General features: G+C 46.1%; 1 protein-coding gene across 3 annotated transcripts; it reads right to left on the bottom strand.

Annotated features, from left to right (window-relative positions):
* Nucleotides 1-1,031: 1,031 nt before the first annotated feature.
* Nucleotides 1,032-25,499, bottom strand: VGLL3 (vestigial like family member 3). Of its 3 annotated transcripts, none has more exons than XM_068144413.1 (4): nt 25,219-25,499; nt 15,345-15,600; nt 8,956-9,456; nt 1,032-2,176 (listed from the first exon to the last, which is right to left on the bottom strand). In XM_068144413.1, exons 1-4 carry the CDS (start codon nt 25,321-25,323, stop codon nt 2,133-2,135), a joined length of 906 nt encoding a protein of 301 aa, XP_068000514.1. In that variant the 5' UTR covers nt 25,324-25,499; the 3' UTR covers nt 1,032-2,132. The 3 variants fall into 3 exon arrangements, with proteins under 3 accessions (XP_068000514.1, XP_068000515.1, XP_068000516.1); XM_068144414.1 differs by having other exon boundaries at nt 15,345-15,597; XM_068144415.1 differs by lacking the exon at nt 25,219-25,499 and adding an exon at nt 24,974-25,000.
* Between the last annotated feature and the right edge of the window lie 284 nt (nt 25,500-25,783).

Here is a 25,783-nt window from a genome sequence, read left to right as displayed (position 1 = left end):
AACTGGAGGTACAACCCTACTGTCACACTGTAGTATTTAAGCATAGTCCATTCAGCACTTTCACACTGCCCAAAACTTGAAATCAGCAAGGTAGGCACTTAAGGTTCTTGCCAAGCCATGACATAATCCTAATGCCTCCAGTGCCAGCATGCCAAGCCCTGTCACATGATAAGGGAGAACACTCAACACCTCACAGGGTCAAGATCAAAAGGCCTGGAGAGAAGCAGCAGCACAGGGAGGGAGGCCTGAACCTTGCAGTGGCATGCACACCCTACCACTCCCCCTCCTCTTTCACACACGGATCCATGTGGTCTCCACCTGACAAACCTGAATTCACAATGCTCACTGCCTTGAAATTAAACTCTCTCTTGTCTCAGCCATGTGCTTATGTGTTGGTTTGTCTTTCAGACAGGGATGTCTGAAAACAGTGACAACTAGAATATAATAGGTTATGACAGCTTCAGAAAGCGTTAGAGAGGGATCCTGGGTGCACAGAACAGAAAGGCAACATCTCCAGGCAGTACCTAGGATCTGACCAACCTCTGCCCAGGTCTGCACTCAGTCCCACCTAAGCACACACCGACAGAATGGAGTCACCAAAGGCTTGGCTTGGAGGCTGACCCAGATCCAGTCCGTCAAAGGACTGGGGCTGTCAAGCCCTTACTCAGTATTCAACTGTGCTCAGCTTGGCTTCAACTAAAGTCCTCATTATGCAAGTCAGACCCAAGGCCCAGGCCAGAAATGGGGCTTTCCAACCCCCCTGCAGAGCACTGTGGCTAGACGCAGCCATGTCGCTTCCAAGCTCAGATTCTCACCCAGGCGGCAGCCAAGCTGAGTTTGTGCACTCTGAGGACGTGCAAACTCTTACAGCATTCAAGAGCTGCAGGAGGGGTCTCGTAGGGCCCACAGCAAATCTCAGGTTGGACAAACAGGCTTTGAAGTCAACAGGAGCTGAAAATGTCAGCACTTTCACTGAGGTGCTCAACAGAGAAGCCAGGCCAGTGGAAAGCATTTTGTCTTCACAATTCACAGGCTTTTATAAAATTGACATTTATTCCTGAACAGAAGTCACCACTCTGGAAATGGATTGGCTGAAAGCCTTGCCTTGTGAGTTAAAACACACTGGTATTTATGAGCACTGTGTGGGCCCCAAACAACACCCATAGGGGAGGGTGTTTGGTAGCTTCAGTGGATCGTTGATCAGGCCCAAGCTCACGTTTGATCTGAAGCTCTGATAGTAGTTGGTCAGTTTAGAGAGAAGGGAGGCCCTGAAAACGCAGGTCCTGTAAACGCCAAACTTTCCTCAGTGCTAAAGATGTTTGCAGGCTTCTGGTTATCGGCACAGGAACAAAACCACCTTCAGAAGCAATATGACAAAACCACCCTGACTACAATCTAACATCAGGAAAGATAGTTCATCGAAGCTTCAGGTGTGGGTTGTACTTGATTAAGCTAGAGTCAGAGGACAGAACCATCAAAACCCAGTACTGGGGAAAGAAGCAAGGTTTAGATCTGTGGGAAGAAAGGAAAGATGGACATTTGAGGTAACACACATAACAACCCAAAATGCACAAAGACATCACAGACATCTAAAAATAGCATTTTACACACTTTTTTTGCCAGTGCTTCTCTGAGAGCAAGTTCTTTAAACAGAACTTTACAATTTTACATTTTTTTTTAAAAAAATACGTCATCCTAAAATAACTCAGCAATCCTTACCCAAACTTTCTGTATTTCTACAAAAATAGATGCACAAAGAGCTACAAAATCCTGTATTCCTGAAGGGAGGCGCGCTGTAGCCGAGGGAGAGTCTTTTTCCTGACAAGTGAGATCGTTCGTACAAGTACCAAGCTGAACAAAACAAAACACCGGTAAAGGAGCGGGAAGGACTTAGGTCGCCCAGCTGCAGCAGGCTCAGATGAGGAAAGAAAGAAAAGGTAGGGGTCTGGATTTTAACGACACTGTGGGACCCAAAAGCGGCCTTATAAACAAAAGGCTCAATAGCAAAACCAGAACGGTTGGCTCTTCATCTTCATACGTGTCCTTTGCCCGTTGCAGGAGAAGGCAACGACTCTTTTATCACCTGCCCAGCTGCTGACTCCAGCTCTAGCTGGTCTTAATTTATCTGAACTTCAGAACCAAGAAGTTTCCTTGCTCTTGTCCTGATGCTGTAGACCTACATTGCAGAAAAGAAAAGAAAACACAAATTAAAGTCTTACACTACGCTTTCCTCTTCCTCCTCCAGCAACTGATGCAAGGCCAGACAGGTTTTGAAGAAGAAGAGAAAAGCCCACAGCTTGCCAGCCTAGGGGACTTGGGAGCAGCAGCACTATTGCTCTGAGTAGTTTTGGCTGTCGGCTGAGGGGTTTTTCAGGCTATGAGGGATAAGCCTAAACCACGCTTAAGTTTTAGACTGGCTCAAGCAGTTCAGGAAAGCTGATAAAATCCTGTGTGTGCTTCCTTGTTTTGACCTCATTTGGAGCATGGAATAGTAGGATGATCATCCAGTAGAAAACAATATTTCTTGCTGGTAGAGGCCAGCAACAGATGCTGCTGCTTTTGGAAAAGGGCTGGTGGTACTTTAGGATCTTGCAGTATCTAGAGCATCTCACCTTAACAGAGGAGAGAGGGAAAATGTTCCTGCAGCATGTAAGAAACCCAAGTAATTTCACCTACAGTGTCAGATTTTCATCCAAGGACAACTGGTGCTTCCACATGGGAAAAATTAATGATTTTCAACTTGCATTTGTTATGAGTTCCTCTAACATTTTCCTTTATAAAAAGCAAGGACTGTCTAATAAATGTGGTGCTGTGTTGTGGCTTTAGCATTATAGACTTGGAATCTGGCTTGTAATATGAGATTTCTCTACTCAAGAGGGACTCAATCTTTGCTGGATTTACACCCAACAGGGTGTATACCTAAAATCCAGACAATAGAAGGGGAGGTGTGGATGAAATTCCCCAAAGAAGATACATTCCTGCTCATTCTTAGGGAAAGACACAAGGAGAGAGGTCCAAGCCAGTATTTTCAGACACAGTAAGGCACTTTGGACTCACCGGTTCAAAGCCTGCCCCTTGATCCTCTGAGATAAGTGAATCACAGATCATGAAATGAAAGCACACTTGGGGAGCAGGCAGCCCAACACACACACTGAACCCGCCCCAGAGGGACATCTGCTGTCTGCCTGGTGCCCAGGCAGAGGAAAACTTCCCACCCGTGTGGGGCCTTCAGATTATTACCTGCCCCTGGTTCTGTCAGGTGGGGAGTGGTGATGTAGAACAAGAGGCTCACAATCAATTAAGAGAGGCTTCAGGGCCTTGGGACAACTGGTAAAGGGATCAGGAGCTCAGACTGTGCTCTCCTTCACACCTCGAACATCAGCAATGGATGAGGGAATGTATAGGAGGAGCCAACAGTCAATTCATGGCTCCGAGATGGTGCCGCTGACAGGGCTGTGGGTTTTCCAATCACAGCTTGGTGTGCAGGGCTCCAGAGCTGTGAGGAACAAATGGCTTGAACTTATCCCAGAGAGGGACACGGAATCTGGAGCAGGAGATGGCAGGGCTCAGTGACAGGGCTTTAAACTAGGTTTGAAGCAGGAAGGGGTTAATAATCTCATGCCTGCCTGCGACACACAGTGGGGCAGCACAGCAGAGGCAGAGGGATGGAGTACTAGCAACTAGACAAGGGGAGAGCAGCCAATGTCATTTATCTGGACCCAAGAGATCCATGCTTCGCACATGGGTCTGTCATTTTTCACTGATTAAATGCTAAGTGAACATGGAGCTTCAAATGTTACATCACTGAAGTCTGGAGGTGCACCTACTTACAGCAGTGGTGAAATTTACCCTAAACTTTTAGCAGATTGGGTAGCTGATGCATTGGTCTCAGTACATTATGTAGCAGGGCAACAAATAGTGTGGCACAGAGCAGAGAATTCATATGAAGATTCCTAAGCAGTGTCCAGACACTTTTGTGTCCAGCAGTGAACAGACAGGAAAAGCAGAGCACACAGGTATAGCATGCCAAATCCCTTTCAGTGGCATTCTGCTGCTACATTTCACATGCAGTTGCACCAGTTTCTTTACACTGGAAAAACTAGGATGTGCCTCAACTAAAACATGCCTATAAAATCATGTTCAGAGGCTCTTCATTCACTGAAGATGACAGACAGAAAGAAAAGAAACCACACAGAAAAACACACACACAAAACCCAACAACAAAACCCACCACAACTCTCCCTCCCCTCCATAACCAGAGAAGACTGTAGAAGTGTTTCAGAGTGTAAAGAGTTGTTTAAGGTCACCAGTGGAGCACTAAAGACTACCTGAGGTTATGGAAACAAATGAAAAGAGAAACAGGTTACATGGCTCCTAAGTTCCTTGAAACAATTTTAAACACACTCTTGTTTAAGAGGATGCCCACCTGATAGTAGCAGCTAGTGTAAGGAGAATACCCAGCTGAACAGCTATCTTTCCAGTTAGACGTCTTTGCAACGAATAGAAGTAACTATAACAACGAGGCTTAAGGCATAGCTATTATATCTACAGCCAGAGAAAACAACCAAAAAACCCTAGAGGTGCTTTAGTTACAGAACTGAATGTGGAACACTTTCCAGACCTTTTCTTCATGACAATCCCATCTCCTTCATGGCAAAGCTATCTGACGTTCCAATGCATCATCCTTCAAGTGCAATCCTGCTACTAAGCTGGAACTTTCACTTGCAGCCTTCTGCAAGAACATCTTCCTCTTAGCAAGGACTTCCTTGCTTGTGTAGCACAAGTCAGTACTGCCATGCCAGCATAACTCTTCATCTCTGTGATACCAATGTTACAGCTAACTGCCACACACACAGAGTGCAGGTTCCAAACACACTTAGTGAGTTTCAGCAAACTCACGGGCTGCATGTGAACAGGTAGCTCTACAGAAGGCAGAAGAGCAACCACTACAATTCCATATTCAACCTGATACACTGATGCACAGGCATTTCCAAAAGTGGACTTTCCACAGTTAGCCAGGACAATTAGAGGATGTTGATTAACTCACCTAAATACAATGGATCTCTATGTGCATAACTCTGAATGATAAAGGATGTGCACCTCAAATTTAAGATAGACTTACTGCCCTCAGATATGCCACAACACTACTCTGTTTTTAGTGTGCTGAGACTACAGAAAGCCACCTCCAGCACATCTGTCCAGCAGCAGGGCAAGATACCCTCCTAGGCTTAGCAAGGTATGTCGCTCTGCTCTCCTGCCACAGGGCTGCTCACAGACCTGGCAAGCTGTCAGCAATAGCACCTGAAGTGCCCGGTGACAGGGCAGCCTCCACTCCGCTCCAGGGGAAAACACTAATGGCTGTAACTATCAGCTTTACTGCAAGAGAGCAATTCCCCTCCTCACCACTCTGGTCATAGGTGCTCAACTTGGCCTGCACACCCTGAACATAAACACAAGGATCACCCTGACACTGTGGGATCGTGGCTGCAGCAATGCACTCTGTGCGTGTGACACAGAGGCAGTCACTGCTGTCAGAGGCTGAACTCGCACTGCGTGACATCAGCAAGGCAGGGAATTGTGGCCTAAAGCACGGATGTGCTGTGCTTGGATCAATGTGTTTATATCAGTGCTTGATGCAAAACATACTTTTATAGAGAGCATTATGGCTTTGGAAGGACATTGCACACCGTCAGCCACAAACATAGCTGGTTTTTAATAGACTTTGATGCAGACTAACATTTCCTTTAATCCCACTTGTACCAATAAAGAAGCTTTTAAAAGGGTTAATTTGCAGAACACAATGTGAGGATTAAGGCACATTTAATGAGAATCAGGTAGCTAAATCCCCCTTCATCCTCTAAACTGGGACCATGTAAGTTCCAACAGATGTGCAGGACGGATCAGTGTGTTGTCAGCTCTCAGAACAGTGACGTGCTGATGTCCCACACAATCTGTTCTGAAACACACATTCCAAGATGACACTGTGCATGCAAGGGCAATACTCCCTTAGCCTCTGAAGCCATGAGCATCATCCATTCATGAGATCAAGTATTTGCTTTAGCATGGGAGAGATGCCACAATGTAGCTGGAAGGGGGTAAGATTACAGCCAGGCTGCACTGATCCCTGCCCCATCCTTCCCTGTAATCCAGCGTGAGGAATTCTGCAAATGGCTCTGTAATCGCATGTGACAGGAGCACGAGAAACATGACCCACGACAAGGGGGAAGAGGGCAAGGGAATCATTGGGGTAGCTGAACAGCTCTGAAAAGCAATGTTTAAATGCATGCCAAATGAGCTTTTTTATATAAATCATCTGAAGCTCATGGAATATGTTATATTGACAGCTCCTGAGGCTGATGACTTTTATTCTCCAGGGCCGTATGACCGAGAGCTTCCAGAACTGAAGCTTTCTTGCCACCATGGCCTTGCTCTACTCTGTAGGAACCACTTCTGTCCCAAAGAAAGCCTGCACACTCTTCCAAGCCCTTCAGTTTTCAGCCTCTCTGCTGAGATTGTCTTCTCACATTAGAGTTAAATGTAATGGCATTGTCTGATGAGGAGACTTATCCATTATAACGCTCCCCTGGATCAGATACAGAGTAAGAAAAGATTCACCTCTGCTGATGAGTGCTGGAACGTGACTCAGGGTAGTGCTTTAGCAGGCCACCTCTCTTCCTGGCAGCACAACACAGCCTCAAGTTCCCTCTTTTCACCATGGTCACTCCTTAAATGTTTGTCACCAAATGTCACCATGGTTTGTCACCATTTGTCTCAAATGTACAAGTTGCAGGCAAGGTTGAAAAGGGAGTTCAGAGCCTTCCTGCCCTTCCCAGCAAGCCTGTGCTTGGAGAGCACAGGAGAGATGAGCATGTACGGTAAGTAGGCAAATATTTGTAGTATAACAGGCTAGCACTATGTGCTGTGTTTTGTTGCCTGTTCCCTTGTCTCCAAAGCCTTATGAGCCAAACTGTGGCTGCCTGCTAAGTTTTGCTGCTGCGTTTCAGTTCATGGCTATTTTAAGTAGTCAAAACCATGAGATGTTGGTCTGCTGAGATCCTCCATTCCTGCACACCAGACACATTTTTCCTCTTTCTTTTTCCCAACAGGAACTCAGGTACTAAAACCCACACATTAGGCATGGGTCAAAAATTAACAGTTCAGGCCTTTTCCACTCCCTCCCATGCTAAGTAAGCAACTATACAACATGGAAGTTGCTATTAAGCCCTGTCAAATGCAGGACCTTTAAATTAGCACCCAATTGTTCCCCTCTGGAGGGATTTTCAAAAGGAGGCAGCAGCGTCAAGGAGATATTATATTAGTACTGGAAGGCAGTGCTGGAAGTCACAATCCTTTTTGAGGTACTGTGCTCTTACAGAAAAGAGAAAAAGCACCTGCTTTATTGGACATACAACTGCTTAGAAAGTACCAGCAAGCAAACCAACTCGCTCAGCACTGAAACTACTCCCAATGTAAGCTGGATTTAAACTTCACTCAGGTAGTGGCTTCCCCTGACTAGCAACCCCTTACGCAGTTCTTTGCTCCATTCCCAACAGGCAAGCAAAATATCAGAGCCCTGGAGCTGGATTGATGGGGCCAGCAAACCCCAGGGCTCACTCCCCTCTACCGCTGGCAGTGACCATCAGAAGATAGCTTCACTTGCCTTATGGAATTTGTCACAAAGGTAAAACTCAAGATCCCAGTCTTGTCAGATTATCATTTTATGCCCTAAAGCATAAAATGCAATTCCTTTCATATCATTGGCATGTCTGGAAGTGTTATTAATCGATAAAAAAAGTGTTGACTGTCAAGAATCCTGTTAAGCTTTTCCTTGGCTTCTGGAGGCAGCAAGCAGCCTTGTACTTCGAAGAGACTATTGGCTCCCGGTGGCTAGTCAGGGAAGAGAGAGACTTGTATTTGGTCAGCTCAATAATAACTGGGTTGGGGTTCACAGCACTTCCTATTTACAAAATAGCATTCTTTTTCTCCACCAGTTCTTTGTTGCCCTGCACACTAATCAAAGCAAGAAAGTGCTTCTCTCACATTGAATCGGTTAGCAAGAGATACCAAGAAGACAGACAGACACTTTCAGGAGAAGGGAGCAGAGATTCAAACTTATTATTTCCTCAATGAATAACCTAATGTGTTTAAGAAGTACTGACCTGCAAGAATTGCTGCTGGTGAGATAAATACCAAGCAGAAAAAGAAGACCTCAGCAGTGCATATGAGCTTGAGGATGGATGCACTGGAAACTGTTAGCTACCCATCACCTGTTTACAAGCAACCATGAACAGTGAGGGCTGTTAGACTGCTCCTAACACTGAGGGGAGTGCCTGCCAGGCAAAGCTTGCAGATGCAGACACAGTTCATGGAAGCTGTTCTATAACTAAGGACTCTACAGTAAAATTAATCCAATTCACAGACCTCTGCCTATATCCTACAGAAAGAAGTCTAGTTTGATGGCAACACAATCCAACCACCATTTCTATTCTTTGTGTGACACCTGGATACAACACAGGAAGGAAATGCTGATCTGTTCCAATTTAGATGAGTAAGATGTACTCATGTGGTTATGTAATGAGAAGTTATTAGTCCAGTTCTCATTTGAGATATTTTGGTGAATGCACATATGAACTGGCTGAACAAGTTGGAAGCCTCCACATGGAAGTTTAACTATTTCCCACAAGATTTAAACAAACAAACAAAAAGAAGTGCATCATGTCACAACTCATTTGGCTTGAATGGGACCAAGGCAGACAAAGGTCTCTCAGTAAATGGCAGTGAGAGCTGAATATTTCACAGCTCATCTACTCTGACAGCAATTTTGGGAGGAATTCCCACCTAGAAACACTTGGAGAATGCTCTAAGAACAAGTTCAGCTTCAAGTGCAGGGAGCCCACTTCCTTGCTCAAACTCCTCCTGCCAAGACAAGTCACGGACACAATTGAACCATCTTACCTGTGTCAAACCCAAAACTTGGCACAATGTCCACTGTTCCATGAAAGGCTCCAGCCCATGCTGAGGTAGCGCTGGTGACAGCAGCGGGATCTGTCTTTGTCACATCACACTGAGGAGCAGGAATCCTGGCCGTGCGGACCGAAGGCATCAGCAGGGACCCATAGCGTGGGTCGCGGTGCGAGCTGGGATGGGGATGGTGCATGTGTGGATGAGGGTGATGGCGATGCATGTACACATCATGCATGTGTGCATATGAAGGGCTCACCTGAGATGCTAAAGGATAATGCCAGGATTCAGATGCAGCAGGGGGAGGAGGTGGGACAGTCTGATGAAGACCATGTCCTGGCCAGCTGCTGGGATCTGGTGTTGGGAAGGTGCCTGGTGCAGTAACAGGGAAATCAGGGTGTACTCCACTTAAGCATGGTGGAGGGGGAGGCTGATAAGAGCTGGTCCAAAATGAAGTTGGAAAACTGCTCCTTTGGCTTGAAATTGTTGAGCTTTCTGGTGGAGAGGAGAGAAATAAAGTGTAACTAAAGCTGCACAGCAAATGTAATGACAATTATTTTCTACTCTGAAATTTGTGGCCCTGAACTCAAGCTCTCTCAACAGTTACAGAATCACAGGACAGTTGAAGCAGAAGGGGATCTTTTGAGATCACCTAGTCCAAGTCAGGTGTTGACTGTCATCCAAATTCCACAGACCCTCTGGGCAACCTGTTCCAGGATTTAGTCACCCTTGGAGTTTTGTTTTTTGTTTTCCTTTAATAAGAAAAAAAACCAAAACAACAAAGAAAGAAGGTTTTCTGACATTCAGGTGGAATCTCCTGAGTTCCAGTTTGTGTCTATGGCCTCTTATCCTGAAAGCAAGCACTGCTGAGGAGAGCTCCCCCATCTTCATTCCTTGTTATTAGGTGTTTGCTGATATTGGTAAAGTCCACCCCAAGAAGACTTTTCTTCTTAAGGCTGCAGAGTCACAGCTCTCCCAGGATCCTGGAAGAGGAACTACAAGGAGAGGCTAACCCTGACCGGACCAGAACAGGTAATTTAGACAGACAGCTGCTGTGACCGCCAATACTTTTGAAGACAGAACCAGGTCACACTGCAGAACAGGAAACACAGGTCATCGTTAATACATCTTTGTGTTAGTTCCTCAAAGAACATATCATATTGCCCTGTACCCCATAGGATCAAACAAGCAGACACAACTATAGAATCAGAATCATAGAACTGCTTTGGTTAGAAAAGACCTCTGAGGTCAGTGAGTCCAAATGTTGATCTAGCTACACAACTGAAATACCTTTTTGTCAGAAAAAAAGAATGGTCTTACAATTAAGGCTCAGCTTATATTTAAATGGATTAAAATACCTCTACAGCAGTGTGCCCAGGTGGCCAAGAAAGCCAATGGCATCCTGGCCTGCATCAGGAACAGTGTGGCCAGCAGGAGCAGGGAGGTCATTCTGCCCTGTGCTCAGCACTGGTCAGGTCACACCTTGAGTCCTGTGTCCAGTTCTGGACTCCACAGTTTAGGAAAGATGTGGAGTTGCTGGAAGGTGTCCAGAGAAGGGCAACAAAGCTGGGGAGGGGTCTGGAGCACAGCCCTGTGAGGAGAGGCTGAGGGAGCTGGGGTTGCTTAGCCTGGAGAAGAGGAGGCTCAGGGGAGACCTCATTGCTCTCTACAACTACTTGAAGGGAGGTTGTAGCCAGGTGGGGGTTGGTCTTCTCCCAGGCAAGCAGCACGAGAACAAGAGGACACAGTCTCAAGCTGTGCCAGGGGAGGTTTAGGCTGGATGTTAGGAAGAAGTTCACAGAAAGAGAGACTGGCCACTGGAATGTGCTGCCATCCCTGGAGGTATTTAAAAAGAGTCTGGATGAGGCACTTAGTGCAATGGTTTAGTTGATCAGATGGTGTTGGGTGGTAGGTTGGACTCAGTGATCTCTGAGGTCTTTTCCAACCTGCTTCAACCTGTATGTTTTTGTTTTCTGTATATATAATATCAAATCACATTCTACAAATTGCTCTTCTGAAGGGGCCGTTAGTGTTTTTCATGTGTGGGGAAGTGTTGGCATCTCCATTCTCACAATCCTCTTGCTGGCTCATGTTTGGAAGTACTGTTTCATGCAATATGTCTCAGGTCTAATAGGGTTTTTTTGGTCAAAGAGGGAAACATAAAACTACAGGAATTCACCTCTGGGGAAAGAGCAGCCATAAAAATAGCCTTCGGAGAAATAAAGCCAGGACAGTTTAACGTTTGATGAGACAAGGAATCCTCTGTTCCTCATATTTATGTGTTGTTGTTTGTAATGACCCTTTGTTTTGCTTTGTTTAACAAGCAACTGGAATGAGACTTGGGTGAAGACAGCGCTGAGAATGAACAGATTCTTCAAACGCTCCTCCTGCCTCTGAACTTTGCTTACACAAGAATGCTTTAGAAACAAAATCTGTGGATGTGTTTTCTGCATCACTAGGACGCTCCTGTATGTGGTTTTAAAAGCCATCAAGATCCCAGGGTTTTTCCCCACACATCAGCTGGCTGTGATTTAGGCAGTTTATTGAGTCTGACTAATTTCTGGTATTGGAAATAATATTTGCAAAGGCAGTATGGACAAACGTGGAGAGCCTCTCCTTGTGCCAAACTGCTTCAGAGGCTGCCAGCTTATCTAACAAATTGCTCTCCAACATGGCTCTCTTCAAAAGGTTGGGGTTTCTTTAGCAACTATTGTAATTCATACTAGAAGGAGCTTCAAGCCCTATCACAGAAGCCTCAGCACCCCTACGAAATTGCTATTGGTCCTCGTTTGTAAACTGTTCCTTGTTACAAGGGATTAGGCTGAGATGGAGAGTGTGCATGGCTTGCACTGTTAGCAGCAGGGCTGACAAGAAAAAACCAAACCCAAGCTTCTTCACATCCAGTCTGTTGTTCCCCTCAGTGCTCCACAGCTTGACAACACATTGCCAGCATTTGGGAAAGTTAACCTCTGTAACTGAGAGTCTGTGGAAACTATCTGGCTGCTACCTGCATGGAAAAGCCCTAAATCCAAACCACCTCACTTCAAAAACACACAGAACACCACCAAGTATCTGCCAGATAACTCTAATGCCAGGAGAGAGCTCTGGATTTGCCAATGCGAGTTCATCTCACGCTGCTCATCGGCTTGGCTTTACCAATCACACAGAAGTCTAAGCCTCAGGAAATGTTTGGTCTTCTCCATCTTGATATTCATGCACGGTTTACAAAGCCATCACCACTGTCAGCAACTGTCCTGGGCCCCTACTGAGAAACCACTGCATGTGACTGCAGAGGCAAACCTCACTGACAAAGGGCAAGTCATGTAACTGGAGATACAGGGTCCATCCACATCATATGAACCTGCAAGAAGCCTTCATCCACCTTCAGTTCTCACAGAGGATGCTACTAAGGAGTAAGTGTGTGACAACCTTATCAACAAGAACCATATCTGTGTTGAACGCACAGCCCCAGACCACCACACATCGCCATGGAGGACCTCACTTCTTTCCTACCTTTAAAGCAGTGAGTACAACCAGTAATGATCTTTACAGATAACAACATACAGATATCTGGCCTCTAAAGGACACCACTACGGAGAAATAGTTGTTTCAGCACTGTCTTTGAGAAAGGAAAAGGAAATAAAATAGCCCAAACCAGAGCCCAGCACTTTCAGCTAGGAAAAACACATCGATAGAAACCCCATTAAGGTAACATTAGTTTGAAGATATTACTAGTTCTGTTACTAGTTTCATCAGCCTTTAGCTGCATGCTCAAAGCTCATGTTACCAGAGCCTATTGTAGAAAAACCTTTTATGAACAGTCAGTTTTGAAGTTAATTTTAGCCTAGACTGATCAATATTTCCAACACACTTGCTCTTTTCAGGACATTAGGGTCTATTTTCTAGATATACACAACATTTTATATATATATATATATATATATATATATAAAATACTCAAAATCCTTGAAACAAAAACATCCCCCTTAATCTGGTCTTGCATCAGGACACACACAAAAACCCAACACCATGAGATGAGAACAAAACCAGGAAGCATTGCCAATGCCCCCTGCCAGGTAAACGAGCACTGGCACAGAGAGCTGAGCAGCCAGGTCATGGCCACACTTTCCATTAAAGTCTGCACCTTCCAAAACACAAAAGCTGTTGTCTTGGCTTCATTTATCTTTGAGTAATTTATTGACCAAAATGGTGACTATCCATGAAGGTTGTTGATAAAAGACCTTCAAGTTAATGACACATTCATTTCTTTAGGCAGTGGGATACAGATTCACATCCATTTGCTGTAGCTGTGCATCTTTGACAGCTGCACACAAAGCAGAGGAGGGAGGCGTTAGCCTCATGCCAGCCAGATATTCTTCAAGCAGGCATGTTTCAGAAACTCATTTGGGCCTGATAAAACTCTTGTCCTCTTCTCTGGAGAAGCATGTACCCTCAGCTTTCCCAGCATCCACTGTTCAGAACCAAACACCCCTGCCCAGCAGCCTTCCTAGGGCTTTCATGCCGTTTCAGCAGATGCAGCTACAGCAGAGGGCATATCCCCTAAAGGACCCTTTTGCCAGGCCACCCTGCTCCCTGCAGAGCCCTTTGGGGAAGGCTGTGCAACCACAGGGAGAGCCAGGGAAAAAACAACAGGCATGTCTGAGGCCAAAGAGAAGACACACAAACCCAGCGAAGAGGGCTTGTATTAGGCATGGGGTCTCTGGGGACTGCCTTGATCCCATCTCTAAAACACTTATAGCCTGTCTGGGCCATTTATAAATGCTCCAGTCTCCTTTTTAGTAAGCATAGATTCAATCCTGCTCTCCATCAAGTCAACAGAAAATTTCCCATTAACATTAATGGTCCCAGCTCAAGCCATAAATTCCTCTAGCTCCCTAGCCACTTGTGCTGACCTTTGCTTAAACTTCCTTGTATTCATAGCCAGCTTTCTGAAAAGCAAGTCCTTCTGTGCTGTTTTCCTCTTCACAGCAGTCTCCAAAACTCCTGTCTCTCCTGATTTGTGACGTTCATCAACTCACTCTCACCTCAGCATTGCTGATTATCAACACCATCACTTCTACAGGGAGCTTTGAGGTATCTCTCTCACTCAATATGATGCAAGATCATTGCTCACAATACTTACTTCATGTGCCTTGCTAGTCCATATAAGGATGTGATCAGAAATAATGCCGCTGTGGGATTAAAAAACTACCCAGAGTGACACACTCAGTAACTGGAAGTAGTGTCTTACCAGCACACTTTCTCCAGTTTTGAAGTATCTGCTCTTTGTTGTGTTGATCATGTTTCTATGTATAGCCAGAGGCAAGTGCTTTGGCAGTGTGCAAGTACCTTGCCATACTGACCATGTTCCTGCTCCCTGCTTGAAAGCAGAGCAATGTCATCCCACCTCACACGTGGGCAGCCAGTACTGGTGGCTTTATCTCTCTCATGAGAAGGCTGCAATGTACCAAGCCACATGACTGCAGCCACATGGCCCACAGCTTGCACCTGAGCCTGCTCCAGCCTCTGCTGGCTCTTCTCAACCTGGAAAGCAGCCACAGACAAATCTTAATGGCCTGGCAAAGTCATCCGAGAAGGCTGCATGGGTCTTCTAGTGTCCAAGGCCAACATCCCAAACAGCTTTGCTCCTGCCTCATGGGCCAAGTTTCACACTTAGAACTTAAAAATAAGCCTCCAACACTGCAGCAGATGTTTGTGAAGCCGTGTGAGCTCTGCCCAGTTCTTTCTGGCCTCAGCAGAGCCATGGGCTATGGCAAGAAAGGAGATACCTCCTTCTTCTGGGGTTGCTTAGCCTGGAGAAGAGGAGACTCAGGGGTGACCTCATTGCTCTTTACAACTACCTTAAGGGAGGTTGTAGACAGGCAGAGGTTGGTCTCTTCTCCCAGGCAACCAGCACCAGAACAAGAGGACACAGTCTCAGGCTGTGCCAGGGGAGGTTTAGGTTGAATGTTAGGAAGAAGTTCTACGCAGAGAGAGTGATTGCCCATTGGAATGGGCTGCCTGGGGAGGTGGTGGAGTTGCCATCTCTGGAGGTGTTCAGGAGGAGACTTGATGGGGTGCTTGGTGCCATGGGTTAGTTGATTAGGTGGTGTTGGATGATAGGTTGGACTCGATGATCTTGAAGGTCTCTTCCAAACTATTCTAGTCTAGTCTATTGTATACTAGCCTATTCTATTCGTCCACACCTTTGGTGCCTCTTTCCCACTTCAGATCTTTCAACCCCAAGAAGCTCCTCAGCCCTTTCAAATCTGGGGGGATTTTTCCACCTCCAGAGAGGAGCAAAATTTCAGCTGCAACACAGATCAACCATGACACAGATCAAGTAAGTCATACTACAGAGAGCAAGTTACTTCTTCTCTTACCTCTCCACAGAGGACTTAGCCCTGCCTTGCTCTTGGTAAGGGCAGTTTCTGGGTTGAAGCTACTGGCTTGGCTCAAAGCTCTTGAGAAGTGCTCATCCACTACTGAACCAATGTCTCCCTGGAAGTAAGTGAAAAGAACGCAGCGAGAGTTAAGGTACTCCATCTCAGCAGGCTGCTCTTTCTCATCCTCTTCTTGCTTGCCGGAAAGAGTCACTTCCAGAGACTCCTGCATCTTGCTGTATACAGCTAACTTCTTCTGGGATCAAAAACAAAACAAACAAGAGATGCATCACTGATGGCATTCAGTACAAGCTCAACATCTGCTTCCCTTAAAGAAAAAAAAATTAATATACTGGATATTCTTGTCATAATTACAGTTGGAAGGCAGGGATGCTTTGCACTGGCATTTTACAAAGACATTTCCAGTGCCACTTAGGAGATTTTATTCCTCGCACACAGATGGACCACTTCTCAGGCACACTTCACAATCACAGTTTATTGCAATTGCTTTCACACAACACCTTCAGAAGAAAACAGACTCTAACAATCTGCTCCTGACTCCCACCTGGAGAGGATATTCCTGTCAGCAAAAGCTGCAGAGGTCGAGTTCAAGCCTGCAGAGAGGTGGCCAGACACACGATGTCGGCAGCTCACCCATTTAGCTGAACGCACACCAGGCTTTGCCTGCAGCGCTCCCCCAGTCAGGACTACACAGCCTTCTAGACTCCCCACATCTATTCACTGTGGAAAGAGTACAGACAGGAGGGTTCCACGCTTCCTGGGAGGTTTTTCACTGTAGTGTATAAGTAGGTATTCTCACTCACTGCCAAGAGAATTTTTATCATAGGAAGCTATACCCCTAGGGTGGCAAGTAGGGTTTGGGAGGGGAGAGGGGTGGTGTTAAATTAATTTGGGGTGGGGTTTTTAGTGTTGTTTTGGGGTTGAGATGTGTTGTTCCCCTCTGCCCTCCCCTGCTCCCCCTCCCCCCATTTTTCACCTTTTTCTTTCTTAAACATCAGCTTCTGGGGGGGGAAAAAAAGGGCAAAACTTCAAGTCATAAAAACTCAAACATGTGGCCAGGGGGAAGAGAGGAGACTGACAAGTCTGCAAACATGTGCAGAAAAAACTCCCCCCAAACCAAAAGCGCAGAGAGGCATACCAAAACCCAAACCCGCACAAGCCAGCTGGGAATGACTGCTTCAGAATCTTCTCTCTCAAACCAAACCTAGATGTCAAAATAAGTGTGTGTGAAGTTGCAATTTACATGGAACATATTTTTCAGATGTTCTACTCTACAACTGTTTGGACAGAAAAACTCTCCCCACAAGTCAGGCTGCAGGAATCACAGCCTTTAGCTCGTTAGCCCTTTCCACAGCTGACTGCACACAAGGAGCCTTGGGAGCCCCAAAACAGCAACAGCACACACCTAGAGGTTTTTCTTATCTTTTCTATGGAATTAGTTTGACTTATATTTGATGGTTTGCCTGGCAGCACTTTAGTGCCATCACACTCTTTTGAAGGTTATGGCTTGCTTTCCCTTTTTACAAAGTTGTTCTGAAGAGAAGAGAAAAGAAAGAGAAGAGGAGAGAAGCAGAAACAGCCACACAGCCTACAAACTTCCACTTCTATCATTTATCCAATCAATAGGCTTATGGGATTTAGAAGCAATCAAAAGCCACTGTTCACTCTTGTGCACCCTTGCTGTATTTACATTGGGTGCTTTCTAAAGTCCTGTAAGGAGGCACAAATTGCCTCATGATGAGAAATACATACTCTGAATAGTTAAAAAAAGCAGAGTTGTAAGAAAGAGCTATTGACAAGTGGAACTAGAACCTACTACAATAAAAGCTCATAGAAATGAAGCAATGTATCTGACATCACAGTGGGTTAACTGATCAGGGTAGGACAACTCAGCAACGCCTTTAATTCCGACACTGTTACACAAACCAGAGATCTAAGTAGTTTTGTTTTACAGTTTGGGATATCCAGACAATGATCTGGAGTCCAAGTAAATCTGTGCTTCAGGAAGTAAATTATACTGTGTCCATGCTTAATACAACACCATTGCCTTAGATCTATGGCTTTATCCCAAATACTATCCCAAAATATATCCAGAACTAAACTGTGGTATTTACTTAATAGCAAGCAAGCAAACAAAACAACACAACAACAACCACCAAACAAAAAGCCCCACAAAGGTGGACACTGCAGATGAAACCAGCTCTACTAGAAACTAATCACTGCAAGGAAACATAGTCCGAGGCTCTGAAATTAACTGTTGCAAGTGCAGAGTTTTGGGTGACCTGTGCTTTTTGGGTAAGTGCTTTGTACCTGGAAAAAAGCAACAACTAAATAGTCCCCTCATATTTGTTAGTGGATTGCTTACTGAGGTATTACTCATAGTGAGCTCCATGGTTTTGCCTAAATAGTCACGGGCTGATGAGACATTCGTTTAGACAGAAATGGTTATAACAAAATTGTGTATGCAGGAGATAAAGGCAATAGAAATCTGCGACATATCTCAGCGACTCTTCAAGGTGCATCATAACCCAGCTCCTCCCAAAAACACCAGAGAAGTGGTTGAGAAGGGTGGCTTTGTCATTTTTTGGTTTGGTTGGGTTTTGGTTTTGTGTGAAGACCAAGTATGAAAGAGATCCTTTCTCTAAGCCTAAGTAGATATTGATATCTGGTACCTCAGGTGTAGTGCAAATGCCAGGCCTTGAGTACATGCCATGCATTTAAAAACTGACTTCTATCACCACAGGCACACTGTTTTTATACAGAGAGTATGCAAATTCTTGCAGAAGAATGCAATTATATACAGAAACACATCATTTAGCATAGCCCCTGGCTTGACTTGGTTATCAGGAAGGAAGTATTTCAGTGTTCCTATATAGAGATTGGAGCTCAGGAAATTAAAACTTATCTGCAGAGCTGCTTCTCTGTGCAGGAATGTTCCCTCTTCCCCAGACTAAGAATCAAATTCATTTTCCACTTCAACTCTCTTCCCTCCCCTCTAGTCCATGGACAGTCATTACAAGATACCCTGAGCATGTGTTGTGGGCTTTTTTAAAGCATCAAGTCTGGCTGTAATGTAAAAAAAACACCACCAAAACGCTGGGGGCATTGATGGAGCCTGGACTGGAGTTACTGACAGTGGGCAGTGGTGTTTTGCAGTGAATGTGTTGCACAGGAGGCCAGCTCTACATAAAAAGATCTTTCAAAACTGCAAAAAGCCTAAATTTGTGTTCAAGAAGGAAAGTATCAGACTCTTCAAGTAGGAGACTACATCCTCTCCCTTGTATGCTTGCTTTAATAATGCTTCTTCCCCTGCTAACCCTGTTTTTAACCCTTCCTGAACACAAATTCGGTCTTCCTGGGTGTCACCTTAGCTGTAATCTTGCCATAGCAATTCTGACTCCTCTTGTGTGAGTGGGAAACTGTGCCAGATCCTCAGCTGCTGGGGGAATAGACAAACACAAACTGACTGGGTTTGTGGTAACTAACTTGGGCTAGCCCAGTTTCACTTGGACTTTATTCACATGAGCAGTGCTGGCACATACTTGAACAGCAAATGGTATGTGCAGCATCTTTACAGAGAGTCTTTTCTGACCAAACAAAACATCATTTCTGCCCCACGTTCAGGCTGGGCTTGGTCAGCCTGGAGAAGAGGAGGCTCCGGGAAGACCTAGTAACAGCCTTCCAGTGCCTGAAGGGAGCCTACAAGAAGGATGGAGAGAAACTGTTTACAAAGGCCTGTGGTGACAGGACAAGGGGCAATGGCTTCAAACTGGAGAAGAGCAGGTTTAGATTGGATGCTAGGAACAGGTTCTTTACTGTGAGGGTGGTGGAACACTGGCACAGGTTGCCCATGGAGGTGGCTGGGGCCCCATCCCTGGAGATATTCACAGTGAAGCTCGACAGGACTCTGGGCAGCCTGATCTAGTTGAGGATGCCCCTGCTGACTGCAGACAGGGTTGGACTATGTGACCTCCAGAGGTCCCTTAAAACCCAGCCCATTCTACGATTCTATGATCTCAAATACCTTCATATATTCATGAATTCCACGTCTCCCTTCCTTAAAAGCTAGAGACTGAAATTGAGAACCCTCTGCAAAACAAAACAAGACAAAGCCACAAAATCTCTTTTTGGTCATGACCCACAGTACAGAATTAAAAATCATCTTAGTGTCCTGGGAAATGTGGAAACGTGATGTCTATGGCACCTGATGTCAGTTTGGGTAATAAATTCACACTGGAAGGATGAGTGTTAAAACCTCTGAGTAAATAATGCTGTATTACATGGGCTGAATTCAACCTACCCCAACATCACTTTCATTCTTACATATATTTTCAAACAGGCTCTTCCAAAGAGAATTTTAACTCTTACTGCAACTTGTCTAGCAAAAGGAAACAACAGGTCAGCAGCAAATCACTGCTAATGCAGCAATTTTAAAGGGAAGGTTTATGCTGAATAAGATTCCTCCTGTCTTCTTGAGGAAGAATGACCAAGAAAGCATGTGGTCCAAAATTTCACAAATAAACCCATCCTGAAGATGCCTGCTTTCTTCTGACATACCCTATCCAGAACCAAGCAGAATAGTTCTCATGCTGTGAAATTCTGGCCACATGAAAGCCGATGGCAAAAGTCCAACTGACTTCAAGGGTCCCAGATCTCACCCAGGGTGTCTGGTAAAAATGAGAGAGCATTCCTCTTAGCAAACTGAAAAACATTAACTTCCAGCTGAAACCAGAGAGTGGGCAGCAAAACAGAGAAACAACCAACCACAGCTGAGAAAGTTCTTTAGTCAAATCTGAGTCAAAAATTCAAGCCAGCTCTTATCTTACACACAAGCTGGCTGCCTATTCCTACAACTTATTATGCTCATACATGCCATCATACACCATATGGGCCTTTATGTTCTCAAGCATGAAAGCCCAATATGCCTGTGGCCACCTGCTACAAATTTTCCATTATGAGAGAAAGAACAGGAACCAAAAATAAAGAACAACTACACTGAGGGAACACTATATGACTCTATCCTGAGAAAAAGGCTCTCATTTGACATCAGCTTCTGAGAAGGAATTTCAGCAACAAACTCGAGGCAAATCACGGACAGTCCTCCATTTGTGGAGCTGTCTGCCAAGCAGGCTCCCATTGATAACACAGAAAGCATTCAAGGAAGAAGACAATTTCAAGCAATCAGAGCATGGAATGATGGGCCTAAAAGTGGAATTCACAACATGCCCTGAAAACATGAAATGCTAACTTCTACCCTTGCTAATGAGAAAGCTGAGAGCAAAGCCACACGCCTGGTTTCAGGGAGAGCTACTGGATTTGCAGCGCTAGAGCCCGAACCTCCTGCTGTGTTCTACTCTGTGGAGGGAAGCGGTGGAAAAAGAATTGATGACATATCTTTTGCTGTACAACAAAGCAGAGGTGTACCACTCAAGTCTAAAGGTCTTTTTAGGTTGTAGATGGAAGAAAATCAAATAGAATTTGGTTCCAGTCAGAACAACAAGGTAAAGCAAGCCAATTTTTTTAAACCAGCAGTGTCTCGTGGGATTACACAAAACAAAACAAAAGGCCCCGGACCAGAGGCCAAAGCTTAAATCCTGTAATGCCAAGAGAAGCCTATAAAGGTGAGTTATATAGGTCTGATCCAGCTCCTAGCAAAGTCAGTAGCAGGGCAACCACCAGGCTTCAGAACAAGCCTTGAGAAAGCATGTACACTAAAAAACATAAGATGCAGCTGTCTTACACTGTTATCTGCTGTGTAGGCACTGCAGGCTGGCCCACAGTGTAACACAAGCAGCAGTACACACCCGTCCTCAAGCTGTCAGCATGTGACACAAAGAACCTGACCGAAAACCTAAGTCGCAGTGGGTGAATTAGGGTTTAGCTACAGACCAATGACATGTCGTATGTGGCTCATCCCTGTCTGCAATGCTGTTAGTTTGGAAGAGATAGTTGAGTTAGTGACCTATCTGCTAATGGAGACGAGCCCTTATCTGGAAAAAGTCTGTCCACAGCACTGCCAGCAGTTAAGCCTGACTTGAGCATATCACAACTTTTTATGCAAGACTCCGTTTAGCAAGGACAGTGCTGGCTGAGCTTGCTGCATGTACATACCATGCAGAAATTCCACAGCTACCATGTACTGTAACTTCTCATTTCAAAGCTCTCAAGTTCAACTGTTAGTGAGACAAGGAGAATCCCACCTTAGCTTCAGCTCTGCAGCTTGGTATATATAGGTTGACAGAGCATGGCAAGACCTCACAGCATTTCTTGTGCACAAAGAATAGAATGGGATTTCTCTCCCATTATGTGCTCCCAGGATCTCTTCAAATGAGCATCACTCTCACACACATTCCTCACCCAACCCACAGAGAAGCCAGAAGTTACCACTACAGCTGCATAGCCCCTCAGGAAAGCACACAATGAGGAAAGTTTGAGTTTTGCCATTCTGCAGGCCTTTACACCTGCGGCAGGCAGAGTTCTTTACCATACCCAGGAACACATTTTTAACTGTAACACATTCTCTGTCCTTTGGCAGAGGAATATGGAAACCCCAAATTATCTGCAGAATTGGAGCCATACCCTGTTTTCAACAGTTCCTTCTGGCACCATGCAAGCATGTATATATCCATACTCAACTTACTTCCCTCCAGCAAACACCTTGGACTTCAGCAATCTCAAAGATGTAAGGTGCTAAGCCTCCACTGCCATTAACATTCAGTAGGAATTCAGGCTTCAGTCCCATCTAAAAATCCCATCCAAATTAATTTGCCAGTAAATCCTTTGCTGGCTACGGGTTGGTGAAAGTTATGCTGCCAGAAAGTCTGCATTGCTGTGCAAGGCAAAAATGATTTCTGTGCTGATTTTAAGGGAGTGAAAACTACAAATAGAGAAATGTAGGAATAATTTTGGAATGGGGAAACTTTACAAAGGCATGGCCCCAAAAATAAATCATTTCTGCACCATTTGAGAGCATCCTAGCTAGCCCATCACTTAAAAGAATCCAAGATCTGTTAATTCTTCTTTTTTCTTTACAAAGGAGATGTTCACTCCAACCCCTCTCACTGAGCAGCCGTGCCACCGGCCAGTCACCCGCTGGCACTGTACTTGACTTTTGTAAGCAACGCTACTTACACAACGGAGACCCTTCTGCTGGCCCACGTGTGCAGCACATGACCTACAGAAACGGGATGAGTTTGCTTCTCCAGAGAGACACCACAGCCCAGAACTTCAGCTCATACATCTGCAACAGCAGCTCCAGGCTAAGGAGACTGCTTTGCTCTTTGAAGGATACAGAGCTGATACCGAAAGCTGGCATAACCAAGCACATGTTTGTGACAGATTTATTACAAACACCTATGAAGATGCACAAGCTGTAGTTAGAACATATCTGCCTCCCCTCACACCCTGAAGGAAAGCAAACCCAACAGGAGCAGAGCACAGTGGCGCTTTCTTTCTCAGTAAACAAAAGTTTCATTTTACTGGGTGCCAAAAGACAACAGAGTAGTACACCACCACCAAAACATGTTTCAGTGGGGTTCTCAGATATTTTCAGAGTGAGCTCCACTTCATCAGCTCCAAGGCACAGCTTTATTTTTAAGCTATCACACTAATTCATCTTCTTCGCTGTTATTTTTAAACCAGACTTCATTCCAGCAAAGAACATTCTTTAAAATGCCTCTCACCCTCGTGAAGATCACAGGAGTGTTTTTACATGTTGAACACATGTGTAAGAGAAAACAAAAACCTGGTAACAGATTTTTCATCCTTTCTCATGCTCTTTAGCAGTCGATTGAATGTCCCGGGCAGGGCACTTGTGAAGAAACAGACTTGCAAAGCATCACACGTTCCGCAAACAATACCTCTTTCCACTGTGAGGACAGAGGCGTGAGCAGTTCGTTCTACAGGCACTTTTTCACTATTTAAAAAGCATTGGACTCTGAGAAAACACAGCAACCGCTCTGAAGCTTGCAGCTGCTAGAGTGGGAGAACGCAACAGCCTTAGTTCAGCAACAGCAGCTTGATTTTCCAGTCTGACATCTGTCTAGTTCCTGTCAAGACTCGGCTCCAACGATTTCAGGAAACCCGGTATGGACAGGATTAACCTAAGTGAATTGTTAACAACACCTTGGATAGCAAGGTTTAACGTAGGGTTTGGTGGCAATGGGATAGATTGTGCTGGCCAGAGCTCATGAGCTGTATTGGCTGAACAGAGACAACCAGGTGCCTTGCCTTGCGTATCTACCTATCTGTCGTTTCCTCAGCAGCCTAACCCGCCAGACCTCAGCTTGTTTAAAATGCAACTTCAGATGACTCTTGCATTCACTAGGGTGCCTCTGGGACACTTCATGCATGGGGCTGCTCTCGGCTGGTGGAGAACTTCATGATACTGTTTAAAAATAAAAAGCAGTGGCACTTGAGTGTGACAAAGTGGCTGCTGATGATTTAATTGACTCTCACATACTGTGTTCTACACTCCAGATCTGGAAGAGGCATACAGACTATCATCTACCGAGTCAAACTCCAGAAAGTTTTCTACTTCTCCACAGGTTAGTCAGGGTCAGGTTATTTGGGATTATTTTTTTATTTTCCCTTCAAATCATCCAGGCTAACAAATGTGGCTGCACACATTCACCACTAAAGTTCATAACTAAAATTACCGAGTGGGTGGAGGGCTCTGCAAGCTGTGACCTGGGTTACGGAGGCAGTAATCGCGAGGGCACACTGCAAGAGGCAGAGCTCACAAGTTTGCCAGAGCCGGTGACTACAGCACACAGCGTGGGCAACCTGGGAGAAGTTTGCTGGGGTGCCACTTCTGCAAAAGCACTCTCTCTCCCACCAGTAAGGAAAAGCAAAACCAAAAAGCCCGTGGCAGACGATAGGAATTTGGATGGTTTAGCCCATGTTTGTGTCTCCCAGGCAAACTGATATTAGGGGTCACTTCCCATGCACAGAAAAAACAATCTTCATGGATAATAATGATAAAACCTTATGGAATGCAGCAACAACCAAAAAATGTATTCTCAGATGAATACATTAGAGCCAAGTCAATATTAGTCTCACTTCACCCACGCACTGCATAGTCTAAAAATGCTGTCAGCCTGATAAGAATTTCCTGATTCATTTTTTCTCTTTTTTTTTCTTCTTTTTTTTTTTTTTTTTTTTTTTTTTTGGGGGGGGGGGGGGCGGGGGGGAAGGTGTGGGGGGGATGGATATCAAAAATTACAGCTGATCACCAAATTCAGCTGGAAACTCGCCGGAGCCCATCTCCCACGGGAGCTGCTGTAGAACAGCGTGGCACGCCCTATCCGCGACGAGCAGCGGAGGTTGCGCCCGTGTGAGCGCCCGTGTGAGCGCCCGTGTGAGCGCCCGTGTGAGCGCCCGTGTGAGCGCCCGTGTGAGCGCCCGCGGACCGCACCGCGCCGGAGGGCGGCAAAGCAGGGAGGCTCGTCAAGTAAGGAACGACAGCGAAGAGGGGGAGGAGGAAGGAAGAAATAACTTTCCTCTCTTTCGCACTCCATCCCAGCAAGCCAACATTCACTCCCCAAATGGAAGAATTCGGGGACATAAATAATTTTTCTTTAAATAATAATAACTTTTAAAAGTCTTACCGGGCCTGGCTGCGGAGGGGCAGCTTCAGCAACTCCCCGCTTTTCCAAATCAGGCCGGGGGCTGCATAGCGCATCGCTGGCTGGCCGGGGCGGAGACCTCCGCCAGACAGCGATGCGCTATGCAGCCTACCAAGCTGGGGCGGGGTGGCTCCCCAAAAACCTCCCTGACCTCTCAGTCCGCCCTATCGCCACGACTTGCGGGGTACCCCGCGCAACACTCCCCTCCCCGCTCCCCCGCTGCTCACCTGCGGGCAGCCCGCCGCGGGTACGACCGCGGCGCCGCTCAGGTAGCGGGGTGCCCCGCACGCCGCCGAAGCGGGCTGCTGCATGGCCACGTCCGAGCAGCTCATCGCCGCGGCTGCCCAGCGCCGCCACCACCGCCGCCGTCGCCGCCTGCTCCTTCTTCTTCCTTCTTCTCCGCGCAGGGCGGCCGCGGCGGGGCACCGCGCAGCCCCAGCTGCCAGCGCATCTTCGACGGCCGCTGCGCCCCGCGCCCGCACTTATAGCACGGCGGCGGCAGCGCGGGGCGCCCCGGCGGCAGCGGCAGCAGCAGCGGCGGCACGGCCGCGGGGGCGGGGACCGCGCCCAACCGCCCGCCTTCTCCCCACCAACCCCCAACCCCTTCCCGCAGCGGCCCCGCGGGCGCGTAGCACCTGTCCCCATCCCATCCCACGGAGGGTCCGTGCCGGGCGTCCTGAGGCAGCTCTTGGCTGTGGGGCAGGTTTAGTCCCCAGGAGGGTTTATTTATTCAGTTGCGGTACGAGTCCCTGTCGCTGCTGGCTGGGAGAGGGAAGCATCTCGGTTCTGGGT

Source organism: Melanerpes formicivorus, unplaced genomic scaffold, assembly GCF_026170545.1.
Source record: "Melanerpes formicivorus ecotype bairdi unplaced genomic scaffold, bMelFor1.0.p_v2 SCAF_11, whole genome shotgun sequence".
In the NCBI taxonomy this organism is placed as follows: Eukaryota; Metazoa; Chordata; class Aves; order Piciformes; family Picidae; genus Melanerpes; species Melanerpes formicivorus.
Note: the sequence above shows the minus strand (reverse complement) of the source record. Positions and strands in the feature narration are given on the sequence as shown.